Source organism: Tupaia chinensis, unplaced genomic scaffold, assembly GCF_000334495.1.
Source record: "Tupaia chinensis unplaced genomic scaffold, TupChi_1.0 Scaffold145741_1, whole genome shotgun sequence".
NCBI classification, from domain to species: Eukaryota; Metazoa; Chordata; class Mammalia; order Scandentia; family Tupaiidae; genus Tupaia; species Tupaia belangeri.
This window is the reverse complement of record NW_006205599.1, coordinates 1247507-1261350: the sequence shown is the minus strand read 5'-3', so window position 1 is coordinate 1261350 and position 13844 is coordinate 1247507. Positions and strand designations below refer to the sequence as shown.

General features: G+C 41.7%; 1 protein-coding gene across 3 annotated transcripts in view; it reads left to right on the top strand.

Annotated features, from left to right (window-relative positions):
• The window catches only part of KDM3A (lysine demethylase 3A), a 68966-nt gene that overhangs the window by 35940 nt on the left and 19182 nt on the right, over positions 1-13844 (top strand). The window contains exons 10-15 of one of the 3 annotated variants that reach the window (XM_006168367.3): positions 968-1479; positions 4944-5148; positions 8844-9058; positions 12197-12349; positions 12475-12570; positions 12922-13049. In XM_006168367.3, coding sequence (XP_006168429.1) covers positions 968-1479; positions 4944-5148; positions 8844-9058; positions 12197-12349; positions 12475-12570; positions 12922-13049 — 1309 coding nt within the window. The remainder of the gene's footprint in view (positions 1-967; positions 1480-4943; positions 5149-8843; positions 9059-12196; positions 12350-12474; positions 12571-12921; positions 13050-13844) is intronic. The other 2 variants (XM_014584145.2, XM_014584146.2) reach the window with 2 other exon arrangements.

Sequence of the window (13844 nt, the reverse complement as noted above, 5' to 3'; positions counted from 1 at the left end):
CAGCCATTAGGGCCTGCAGCCACAGGCAGCCTGACATCTGGCAAGGCCACTAGCTTGAACCTGTCTCCTACTAAGGCATTTTGATCTCCCGTGGTTCTCTGTGTGTTTTGAGTCCTTGACCCAGAAAATTGAGAACCATACCAGGGCACATGTGCATGTGTGCCCAAAATCCGGAAAGGAAAAGATGGAGGATAAGGGGTTGTGGTGTGACCATTCCCCATGAAAAGTGTTTTCTTTTTCTCTCTGTCTTTCTCTGTTGAACATATGTGCCTTCAGGCAGGAGAAAGAGAGAGAGTTCAGGTCTTCCCATAGCCTAGCGGTTAATGGAGCTAGATCTCACATGACTGATTGTGGTTCAGGTCCCAGCCCCTTATAAAACACACCAAGATCCCAAGAAGATGGAGGAATGGAGAAGAAACTGTGGTGTGATCATGCCACATTGGGCATTGGGGGGTGCTTTCTTCCTTTCCCTCCCTCTCATCTCATACATGCCCTCCTCACAATTAAAAAAAGAAAAAGTTTAATGGAGATTTCTCTGGACTAAAAAACAAAACAAATTTCAGATTTGTAGCTGCACAGATTCAGTTTACACACTTGAAAACCACTGAGCTTCATGTTTACTGAGTAGATTCTTTTGATTCCATATGAAATTAAGTTTGTTTCGAAGGAAGGCTAAGGTTCACTATATTATAGGCGGTAGAGAATTACTGAAATAGTCAAGGTTTATGAGAACATGCTGATAGTATTTAGGGTTGTATTTTTCTGAGTGTTGAAGATATTTTTGCAGAGCTGTTGACTGATTACTTTTAACTCTAGCTCACATAAACTTATCCTAAATTCTCTAACATAAGCAGTTTTCTCCTCTTTTTCATACTGGTTACCTTAGGGAACCAAACAGTTGTTTTTGGGAGTTAAAGGAGTGATAAAAGAGGCCTGGATGCTAGTTTTTCCATATTGTCTTTTTCAGATGTCATAAGCAGAGTTTACCAGAAGAACTTTCTTCCTGTCTAAATACAAAGCCTGAAATACTGAGAAAACCAGATGTCTGCAAAGCAGGCTTACTCTCTTCAAAGTCCTCTCAGTTTGGAACTGGAGACTTGAAAATTCTGAGTGAATCAAAAGGTGGCTCTATCCAAGCTAAGACAAATACTAGTCAGGAAAATAGATTGGAATTGGTTCCACAACCATCACCTGGCCTTCCTAAGGAGTGCTTACCCACTAAGGCTTCAAAAACAGAATCGGAAATTGCCAATATTCCTGAACTGCAGAAGCACCTGGAACATGCACCTTCCACGTCTAATGTCCTTTTAAATAAGCCAGAAATGAAAGCAGGTATCCAAAATGGTAGCCCTAATAGATGTGCAGAAAAAAAGATAGAGCCTTCAACCTTGGGTTGCCGGTCACAGAATTTAAAGGAATCGTCCATAAAAGTAGATAATGAAAGCTGTTGTACAAGAAGCAACAATAAAATCCAGACCGGTGAGTGTTCCTAAATACCTTTATTGCTAGTAGGTAAGAGATCATAGATAAACTAGGAGTCTTCAGAAAGTTTATGGAAGATGTGTATTATTAACACACACTGCAAGCATTTAAAGATTTTTTTGCACCAAAATCTACTTGTACTTTAATTCCATTTTTCCATGAACTTTTACTTTTCTTACCCTATGAGAAAATACATGAAAATGACTGTAGAAAAGGTTCGTATATTGGGGCCAGCAGACAGTGTAGCAGTTACATTGCTGGACTCCAACATGGCTGGCTGCAGTTCGAGTCCTGTACCCAGTGACTTGAAAATCATGCCAGGCGTGTGTGCATACACGCCCAACATCCTGGGAGAAAATGGAGGAGAAGGGATTGTGGCATGGCCATCCCACCTGGGGGTGATTTCTCACTTTCCCTTTTGCTGTCTCTGGTCTCTTACTCTCTCCCCAGCAAGTACATGTGCCCTGAGGCAAAAACCTCTAAAAGGAAGAGAGAAAGAAAAAGTTCATATAATCAGAAAAGTATAAAGAAGAAAGTATAGTACTAAAATCTCAGAAATTATTACTATTAATCTTGGTGTACCTTGTTTCTTGTATATAGAAATACAGATAAACTATATTAACATTAGAGTTCATGCCAGCTGCTTTACCCTGTGGTTTTTAAAGCTGCAAGGGATTCCATTATATGTATTTGTCATATGACTTAATTGATTCTTATTAAGTAGATAATTCATTGGTCCCCAAGTTTTGGTTTTAAGAAAATAACTTAAAACAAATCTAAAGTTATCTGGTGATTATCTTCAGCCTATCACAGATATTTCTGTAACATTCAGGTTGGATCAGAAGAGGTGATACCTTATGTTCACACATGCATCTCAGATCTGAAATTAAAAAAAAAAAAAGATGTAGAATTATACCACCTTCTCTGGCAAAGGAACTTTTGGTAAAGATGGTAAGGGCAGGGCAAAAACTTGGACAAAGTCTCTGTTTAAGGGCAAGTCTTGCTGCACCTGTGATTTAAAATCAGATCCTCTTCTTACAGGGAAACTAATATAATGTACGTACCTCATACTACTAAGTTTGAGGATGCATTCCAGTGGTGGTAGTTAGGAGAAGTTCTCTTACTAGAATTAGCAAAATGAAATGACTTCAACTTGTCAAAAAGTTCAGAGCATTGCAGTTTAAAGATACCTTTTGGTAACTGTCAGGTACATGGGAAAATTAGTGTGGATTTCATTATATTTTTAAAGAACTTTCTAACTAAACTGCTCATTGGAGCAAATAAATAATTAAATAAATAAATAAAACCACACTAGTTTTTCTGCTATAGGCTTCTGTGAAACTAGAGGGAGAAAAATGGATGATTTGACTTGTGGATTCACCAGTTAGAGGAATGGGAAGAACTTTCTTTGGCTAGTGATACTTCTACCCAGATTCTAAACTGTAGAGCCTTAAATTAATATAGCTATTAATGTGCATAGAACTAATGGCATAAGATTACACTATTCCTCAGGAGTTATGTAACTCTCAAAAGACAATGAATATTCATAACCAGTATCTCTATCAATTTTCTTTATTCTTTTCAAGTAAACAGCCCTTACACTTAACTAGTTTTTTAAGCAAATTATTGTAATATTATGTCAAGAAACAGTAAAAATTCTGGTTTGGTAACCACATCGTAGGGAACCGAGCTTCATCTTACTTGATGTGCTGTGCAGCTCTTTTTCTCGTGATGTGATTTTAACACAAATGAGAAACCTTGTCACATCCTAGACTAGCTGCTCCGTCTGTCTACTGTGACTTGAGTGAGAGTGATCAGAAGTCTACGAAGATCTCTGAGCTGTGACCATGGTACTGCTGGTACTGCTCAGGGCACAGGAAAGTCTGCTGAAAAGCCCTTCTCCCTTGCTAGAACGTAAGAGCAAACTGGGGTCCAACAGCGGCCTTTCCTCTGTTCTGGTAGCTGTGTAGCTGCTTAGAAGCAGCATTGCCTTTTAACTCTTGGCTCAGCTCTGAAGTGAGAGCGTAATTGATAAGATCAGCTACTGCTCTCCTCACTAAATAGCTAAGTTTAGACAGTTCAACTTGTTTATTTCTAGATATTTCCTCTTTTAAGCCAGGGGCAGAAGAGATAAGATAACCTTTGGACACTCTGCCAGTGATCTGTGCAAACGTGGTCCAACTCAAAGGATGATGTCTTTCAGTATCTGAGTAATTAAAATTCCATCCTTGACCTACTGATCACTTTCTTTTCTCTCCTTTCTTACTTTACTTTCTCTTTCACCATAACTCAATTAGAATGTTTAAGGGATTAAAGACTGACAGCATCATTTAGCATTTTACTGAGTGCTCTAGTCCTGTTTTGAAAGAGAGGTAGGATTAGCTCACCTCTAAGGTAATTATTGAACACGTGTATTTTATTTAAAATCTTTGATTTGGAACTTTCATTTCAATTTTCTCCAAGATTAGCTCTCCTATCCATAACTCACCTGGTTTTCCAGAAGTATAATAGTTGTTTTTCTGTTCATTTTTGTTCGTTGTCAGTCTAAGAACCTGCTTCCCGCATCTCAACTCCTTTGGCCCTTGAGAAAAGGTCTTTTCTGTGTTTTCTACAAAATATTCCTTAAGACTCTTGACTTACAACATAATTGATTCCTTTCTATGTTTGGGGGCTGGCATACTGATTTGCTCTTTCCTATTAAAGCTCTACCTTTCTCTCTGTCTTTTTAAAAACATGTTAATATTTCCTTTTGAGTCTTCTTCCCATTAAAACTCAATACCTGCATAATTTAGAATTGGAGTCCTGTCTTTAGCCAGTGCTCTTAATCCTGAATAGAGGATATATGTGAAGGAGCTGTAAGACGTTTCAAGAGTACAGTGACCTCTGTTGGAGGCATTTAGAAGATAGCTCTTACTTCATAGACCAAGGAGCTATGCAGGAAAGGCATTTGCTTTATATGTCGCTAGAATGATTAGCTTTTGCAGAATACTCTAGGGAACACATTAAACCAGTCTTTTGAGTATGACCAACCAAAGTGACAGAACTGAAGTCCACAAAGTCAGCCTCCGGTTGAGATGAACCTCTCTCTCTGTGCATTGCTAATCCTGCAATGAGTTCGAATTAAGTGTGTGATTTGGAAAGGCTTTCTAAATATTTCTGTAATCCATTGTTTTGAATAGAAGTATATACAAACTAGGAATTTTGGTTCTGGCTGTTGAATTTGGGGTTCTACGTTGCCAAATAGATTCACTAAAATGAGAATTTTTTGTAGAAAGTGGAAGTTTTCCTTATTATGATAGATGTCTTTTGTTGGGCCATTTTTATAAATTTGAATTAAACTAGGAAAGGAAAAAGGAAATTCTCTCTTTAGAAAAATTGGCTGTTTGAATAGAATTCAGTCAGATATCAATGTGATGTTCAAAATGTTGAGGTTCTATTTCTTTAATGTCTCATTTTTCTAGTCCCATCCCGGAAGTCAGTTCTGTCAGACCCCGCCAAACTCAAGAAGCTGCAGCAGAGTGGAGAGGCCTTTGTGCAGGACGATTCCTGTGTGAACATTGTTGCACAGCTGCCCAAGTGCCGGGAGTGTCGCCTGGACAGTCTCCGCAAGGATAAGGAGCAGCAGAAGGACTCGCCTGTGTTTTGTCGCTTCTTTCACTTCAGGAGGTGAGACGTGTTGGGAAAAACTTGGATAATCCGGACCCTGTAACATACCTTTTTCCACTTTTGTCAATAGTAAATCTAGAACTAAAAAAGGAGAAATTGTATTTCTTATGCATGAGATTGAGCATCCAGATCTTACTGCTTATTATTTCCTTTCACTCTCCTTTTCAGTTTGAAAGCAAACTTAAAAATACACACTTCTATTTTTATTTGGAGAAGTTTTTGCTGTAGGGCGCATGTGCTCGCCAGACAGACAGAGAAAGACAGAGAGACAGAAAGCGAGAAATCACCTCCCGGGGGGATGGCCATGCTGCAATCCCTTCTCTATTCTCCTCTCGCGATCTTGGGCACGCACACACATGTGTCCAGTGTGAATTTAAGCCACCGGGTCCGGGGCTTGAACTGTGGTCAACTACATGGGAGTTCAGCAACCTAGTCATTACGCTAACTGCTGGTCCCTATTTCTTTTTTGTTTTAAACAGATTTTTGCTATAGGGTGCGTGCACACTCTAGAGAGACTGGAAGAGACAGAGACAGAAAGCGAGAAATCACCCTCCCCCCTGTAGGATGGCCATGCCGCATCCCTTCTTCTCCATTTTTCTCTCAGGATTTTGGGCACGCATGCAGCAAGCACTTGTGCCCAGCGTGAGTTTTAAGCTTCCAGGTCTGGGACTTAAACCGTGGTTCAACTATGTGGGAATCCAGGGACATAACCATTACACCATCTGCTGGTCCCCACTCTTTTTTTATTTTTTTTAAATTAAAAGTCATCATAGAAAAATGTTGAAAGTTCTGAAAAAATGACTATAGGTAACCACCGTTACAGCCTCTGTGTATTTTTAGTGTTTGTATTGTCATAAAATGTATTCAAGCATGCCTAGTGGATGTGTTATCTATACCGTTCTGAATCTTAATTTACCATGGCATAGGAGGGCCCTCTTGAGCTCATTAACCTTTTTCTGCAAATACTTTTGAAATTTCTGTTTGAGAACCCATTATAGTAGTGTTCGATAATTTAACCAATTCCCTCACTGGTGGTGAGATTATTTTGTATTTTTTGCCACTAGTAGTAATGCAGACACAATCCTCTCCTTGTCCACACCGCTGATTATTCACTTTGGCAGGATCACTAGCAGTGGCATTACCGGATCAGAAGGTGTGTGTTTCAGGGCTTTGGTACTGCTGCCAGATTGCTCTATAGGAAGGTGGTGCTTGTCACTCTTCCCTCCGACAGGGCTTGAGTATCCTTGTCTCTCTGGACCTTTGCCAGCAAGGGAGAGGCATATCTTTTTAAAAATCTTTCTCAGTTTAAAGGCTAAGTATTCATTTATTGATATGTTGTATTTTTTTAAAGTCAGATTCATATTCATCATTCCATCCTGATTTTAAAAAAAGGCAGCCATATTGTCTGTTTAGTTGAGATATGAAGGGACAATGCTGTTTGGGACATAGATGAACTTTCAATATAATTTACTTTTTCAGAAATCTAGATTTTTTCAGGTTCAACTAGTTGTAATCATAAACAGAACTGTAGGCCTTTATGTCTTCCTATTCTTCTCACCTTTTGTTTTGTCTGAACTGAAAGATGGCTGATGAACTGCATTAAGTGCATAGGTAATTTAGATCATTAATGGTACTTATACTGATAACTTTCAGATTCAGGCGTGTAGTGGAGTTTTGTAGATATTATACTTGTTTGTCCCGTTCGTTCCTGAATAATATGTGTAAGCATGCGACAGTGTGGACAGCTGTGATCCAAACGTGTTAACACACACACGTGTTACTATATCTGAGTCACGCTTGGCTCATAATAAGCTCTCAGAAAAGAGAGCTTATTCTACTTCCTTCAGGACAGATTTTTCTTATACAGGGAAGTGTGTTCAGATGCATATGTGTTTGTGCTTACTTGTGTTTTGGAGAAGCCGTGAAATGTTTATGCTTTCTACTGGTTTCTGTGTTCCTCTCATAGACTCCATTGCTTGTCATATGGCTCTTCTCATGTGAAGGATGTAACTGAGGTGGACGAGAGACTGTCTGGCTCAAGTTGCAAAGGCGTTTCAGGGGAGGGAATTCATTTTTCTTCTGCTGTTTGTAATATTGGGGTTTTGTGCCTGTGTGTAAGTGTATGTGTGTTTTAGCACTGTTTTTATTATTAAGGTAGAAATCATTGATTTTATGATGGCTCACAAAAGTGCCTTTGTTTTATATTGCCAGTCAAGTAGAACAAACTCATGTTTTATATAAAGTATGTCATACTTTTTTCTCCTTAAAACTGAGGCTGTCACTAGCTTCCTCATCCAGTTTACTTTTAATTAAGCTGTCCTGCAGCTAAAACAGGAGTAGCATTAGAAGCTCAATGATAAAACCCACTGGCTAGGTTCTGTTGCATTAACCACCTCCTTTTGAGTGGCTTTCAGACTTATTTTTTAGTTTACCACTGTCTCTTATTTGAATTCTAATGAAAAACTTTGATCCTTTGGGCCCCTAGAAGTAAATCTGCATCTGCTCTGCAGCTCTTGGTCCTCTTCTCCTTCCAGTCCAGCCTATACTTTTCTGGAGAAATGGTCCTTCTAAACCAAAACTTTGTGTCTCACATAGGGTCAGAGAATTTCAGTAGCTACCTGGTGCCTAGGGGGGAAATCAAGGTGACCAGCAAAACGTTGAGGACTTTCAGCAGTTGATTCTCTGACTTGCCTCTTTATCATCTTCCCGGTGCTTCCTTCTTTGAATAAGCCTTTTGGTCTAATCTGACTAGTCTGTTGTCCCCTAATTCACCTGTATTTTTCTTGATTGTGTATGAAATACTGTTGCCTGGACATACCTTATCTTAACTCTGTCTACCTTTTTTTGCAAGATAGACTCAATTACTGTCTCTACCATGAAATCGTCTTCATATTAGCCCCACAAAGCTCACAGTCAGCACTTCCTCCTCTGCTCCCGTAAGATTTAATGACTGTCATGATACCTGTCTTATCCTCCTTTGCTATGTGTATTATGTCTGTTTCTTAGATCTCCAGCTAGAAATAGAACATTGTGTTTTTAAAAATTCAGAACTAGTACATATAAACATTGAGATATTACAGAAAGCAAATATTGAGTGTACTCCTTTTCATTTTGCGTAGGTTCTGAGGTCTGTCTGTTTAGGTTTTGCCATAAGGCACTTGCATTCCCCAGAGAAAGACAGACAAAGTGAGAAAAATTAATTCCCAGGAAGATAGCCACACCACAGTCCTTTTCCTTCATCCTCCTTTTGGGATTTTGGTCATGCATGGACATGCGACTGGTGTGATTTTCAGGCCGCCAAGTCCAGGACTCGAACTGTGGTCGGCCTCGTGAGAGTCTAGCACCTTAAGCACTGTGCCACCTGCCGGCCCCCTGAGGTCCACCTAAATGCTTCCTTGCACTCCAGGCCCCTGCACAGTAATGTGTGGCTGGGATTCCCGGGGGCTGAGTGCCTCGTAGATGATGTGGGCAGTGCTGCTGTGCCTGTCGTGTTACCTTCCCTCGCGGAGTGTTACTGCAGGAAAAGACAAATAATTTAAGTTTTTTCATCTTTCTACTGACTTGTCAAATTGCCTGTAATTAGCCATGGAAATTACAGAAAACCGGGAACGACTTGTTGATTTAAATAGTAATTACGAGATGTAAATTGTGTGTGTGTATGTGATTAAACATGCTTTTTTCTCTACTTCTCCTAGGTTACAGTTCAACAAACATGGTGTGTTACGGGTAGAAGGCTTCTTAACACCAAACAAATATGACAGCGAAGCAATTGGCTTGTGGTTACCTTTAACCAGAAACGTTGTGGGGACTGATTTGGACACAGCGAAGTATATCCTGGCCAACATCGGAGACCACTTCTGTCAAATGGTGATTTCTGAAAAGGAAGCTATGTCAACTATTGAGCCACACAGTAAGAGCATCTCTTAGGGGGTAGGAGTTTTGAGTCCAGCTTGACTTTGTTCTTAAGTGACACCTAAGTCCTGATTACATGGGTTTCATTTTCACTCAGAAGTTTAGATAACTTGGGTATTTTTTCCTTTCATAACTTGTTTCATCTGAGTCAGTCACCTATCTGCTGTGGGGCTTATTTTAGGAGTGATTATCAAAGGAATGAAACTTGTTCTTTGTTAGGAAAAGGAAAGGTGAGGTGCTGGTGGAACGTGCACAGCCTCATCACCAGTATGGACTCACCAAGAGCGGGTGAGGCCTCAGGTTGACTTATTTTAAGACAAAGGTTCTTAACTGGCAATGGATGTCAAAGGAGGTAAGAGTGGGCAGGTTCTATGCATAGGCTCTGCTGAATCAGAGTTTGCAGGGGCGGGGCCCAGCCATGGGAATGGGTATACCTTAGATGAAGATGATTCTGTTAGAGCCAAAGTGGGAAGGGGCTACTTGGAGGTTCTAGTTGTGTGTGTGTGTGTGTGTGTGTGTGTGTGTCTGGGTCCTCTCTTTTGGGGGAGCTCTCTCACAGTGCCTGGCAACCCAGTAACCACAGGAACAATGTAGGTGGCTTAGTAGAGCCAGGCCTCCTTCATGACATCTCAAGTTAGGATATCTGGGGGCACAGCACACCTCTCCCTGTCTGTGTGCCTCTGTGGAAATGAGATATCCAGCAGAAACACCATGGGGCATCTGTCTTGTAAGTCTCCTGGTTTTTCTCTTTTTTAAATATTTTCTTAAAGAATTATTTTATTTAACTCATTATTCATTCATTTATTTTAATTTGACTAGAGAGGGACAGAGTGTGAGAGAGAGAGAGAGAGAGAGAGAGAAAGTAAGCTGCCAGGTCCAGGACTCAAACCATGGTTGCCCATACGGGATACATGGGGCATCTGTCTTGTAAGTCTCCTGGTTTTTCTCTTTTTTAAATATTTTCTTAAAGAATTATTTTATTTAACTCATTATTCATTCATTTATTTTAATTTGACTAGAGAGGGACAGAGTGTGAGAGAGAGAGAGAGAGAGAGAGAGAAAGTAAGCTGCCAGGTCCAGGACTCAAACCATGGTTGGCCATACGGGATACCAGTGCCCTTAACTGCCACGCCACCTGCTGGCTCTGCTCCTTTCTATATATTTTCTAAATGGTCGAAAGTTAAAGAAAAAGCCTCTCCTTGCCTCTGGTGTGTATCTCTTCAGTGTGTATTTCTTATCTTAACCAAATATGTTTAAATACAAGTATCCACACCAGTCCATCTTCAGGTTGATCACAGCTACCAGAAAATAACTAGAGCCAGTTTAAGCACAAAAATATTTTATGGATAGGTATGGATATTGTTAAATCTCAGAGTACATGGCATGAGAACTAGGGCGACCTCGGTAGCAGGAATCCAGAGCTGGGCGGGGAAGGGGGATTGAGAGCACTTGAGAGAGAGAACAGCTTTAGAAATACTCTGTTCTGATGGGGAGGTAGTGATTCCTATATGTCAAGCATCTAATTGAGCTTTTTTTTGGCCTATAGTCTATTTATTGCCTATAGAGATACTAGTTTTCCATTTTTAACAGAAATACTGAGTTTCCCCTATTAAATACATTTGAATAAAAGTACTAGATTTAAAGAAAAATTGTTAAGTCACGGATCTGGTGGTGGTATCTGATGGCTGTGATGTGAAAACACTTTTGGAATATACTAGTAGTCTCACTCATAAATCAATGGGGCTATTTAAAGCAAAGGCTGTTTTTTCTTTGCTAAAGGTGAGTCATCCATACAGGAAAAGGCACAGTTGTCTTTTAAGAATATTTGAAGATTTAAGTGTGATTACTTTTTCTTCCTTGCCTTTTTGATTATCCTCTTTCTTTTCTTGTATGACAAGTTGGTCAGATTGGAAACAGAAACTCCCTGAGTGACTTTGAAAGATGCCTCCAAACCCAGGGGGGCTCCCCTCTGACCCTGAGATTGGAAGTAGTTCTCTACCATTACATTTTTACTCTGTCCAGTGATAAACAGTCATTAAGCAGATGACTAAGAGGTCTAAAATAATATAAACAGTCTTGTCCGAGTGACCCAGGTGAAGGTTTAAACCCCATTTGTGACATGCCAAAAGCTCTGTACTGTGCCCTGAACCATTTTGTTACGATGAAGTGGTGAGATTTCACTCAGCGATTGGATTAGTTTGATGCAAACTCACGTTTTCTCATTTGTATTGTGTTCACTCAGAGAGTTAAGCACAGCCTGGATTAGGATAAAGATGTTCTAGAACAAGAATGTTATTGGCGCAGTGGTGTTTGAAGAAAGAGAGGGAGAGAGTGAGGGAGATGCTGGTCAACTGAAGGGCCTCCTGGTCAGCAGACCTTGGGCTTTTCCGTGACCCACCAGTCACTCATTCTGCTCGAAGCTTTCAGATACCTGAACTGGCATTCGTTCAGCCAGGGGAAGGGGAGCAGGTCTTGGCCACTGGAATGGCAAGATCCTCACTTGTGCCTACTTGGTATTCAGTTCCTTGAGTCTGCCATCATAACTCTTGGCATTGACAACATTGAGTTTCTGATTCTGGCCAGTGGAGGCATCGATCTCGAACCACGAACCTGCACGAGTGACGTGCTGCTTCCTCCAGGTCCCCTAAGCACCCCGGCATGTTTAATGGGCAGACAGAGTGGGTCAGGCCATGCCTGAAGAACTTGGTGCTCTGTGCTGGTTGTTCGGCTTGCACATTTGAGTACATCTTCCCTTGAAGAAAGCCTGGTGCTACTGCCTTAGGTTCTCAGAGGGACACGTGACTCAAGGCTGAGAATGACCAGCCGCCTCCAGCTTGGGAACCTGCTGCTGAATGCCCTGAGTGCGCAGCTCCTCAGGTTTCGTCTCCCAGGGAGCTGAAGCTGTGCCTGAGAGATGTGGGCGGACAGGCGCAGGTCTGAGTGTAGATGCCCGTTGTTGGGAGTCCTGAATGTAGTTCTGGGGAGCTTCAGGAGGGAGGTGGCATTTGCCATGTAGGCCAAACAGAGTGAATGGGAACTGTAGTCATGGGGAGGAATGACCACTCCCCCTTCCTTCATGCTTGATTTCAAAAGCCCTCTCTTTCCCGAGTCTTAAGAGATTTATTGATTTTTGCAGGACAGGTTGCTTGGAAACGAGCCGTCAAAGGCGTTCGAGAAATGTGTGATGTGTGTGACACCACCATTTTCAACCTGCACTGGGTGTGTCCTCGGTGTGGGTTTGGAGTGTGTGTGGATTGCTACCGGATGAAGAAGAAGAACTGCCAGCAGAGTAAGAACTGCCAGTTCTCCTCCAGCCCGCTCTGTGCCACCTTAAACCTTGTGCACTTGCAGTTGGCGGGTTTCTAAAACGTGGGGCCTGGTCATGAGCAGCTACTAAAAGCTGGTTATTTGCAGGTGCAGCCTATAAGACTTTTTCGTGGCTGAGATGTGTCAAAAGTCAGATCCATGAACCAGAGAACTTAATGCCTACACAGATCATTCCAGGAAAAGGTACTTCAAGTGGGGCCTGATCGTCTTTCCCCTGGTCTTGGTTAGCTCCCTGGGGCTGTTACTCGGTGCCGTGTAATTACTCTCCAGCTGAATTTTAGACGGACTGTGAACCGTTCAGATGTGTATTAAGTAATGCCCTTACGTTTTTGACTAAAGTCCTATAAAGAGTTTTCCAGAACGGCAGACCTGGGGCATCTGGGGAGGGCCTACATGGTAGGATGAAAAGCGAACAGCACCATCATGCATCATGCTGCTAAGGAAAGTCACCCCGGGGATGCGTCAGCCTCTGCTCTGTCGCGTCGGGCTTTGAAACACCTTTTCTCAGCTGTTCGTCTCTGCCCTTGTTTTCAGCCCTCTATGATGTTGGAGACATTGTTCATTCTGTAAGAGCGAAGTGGGGAATAAAGGCAAATTGTCCCTGTGCAACCAGGCAGTTCAAACTCTTCTCAAAGCCCATCTCAAAGGAAGAGCTAAAACAGGTATTGCTGCTGTGTGAGACCACCGTGCCGGGATTGTGATCTGTGTTGTGAATGAGCCAAGGATTCCTATAGTGTGTTTGAAAGAAGCGTGGGGACAGCTGTCACTGGAGAGAGAATTTATGCATTTCGTGAAACAGTTCAAAGACCCAGTCCCACTTTTCCCGTTACTTTGTGGACCTCATCTGTAACCCTTTTTAGTTGGTATTCTGTTTCGTTCCTTGAAAAAGCACAAGCCTCTCCCATTGTAGTTTGCCTATTGAGTTTCTGTCCAATTCATATGGGTCTTTAAAAACTTTTGTTTTGCAGAAATAAAGTTGTAAAGTGTTTTTAATTCCTGTATTTATTTTACCTCTAATGTATACGAGGAGTTGAAATTACTCTGAGGTGAACCGCTACGTACCCGTCACTCAGTGGAAACGTGTCCATTTCTTGGGTCCACATATGCTTTTCCTCTCATCCCTGTGTCACCTCTGCATTGCCTGTCCCCTTTCTGTCACCCCAGGAACATCATCCTACATGGTGTTTAATAGTCAGAAGTCCTTTGGGGACCAGCAGTTAACGTAATGGCTATGTCGCTGGACTCCCATGTTGTCGACCACGGTTCGCGTCCCAGACCCGGTGGCTTAAAACTCACGCCGGGTGCATGTGCATGCGTGCCCAAGATCCCAAGAGGAGAATGGAGGAGAAGGGATTGCGGCGTGACCATCCCCCCAGGGGGTGATTTCTCATTTTCTGTCTCTCTGTCTCTCCCCGTCTGGCAAGTGCACACGCCCTATAGCAAAAAAACCTCTCAAA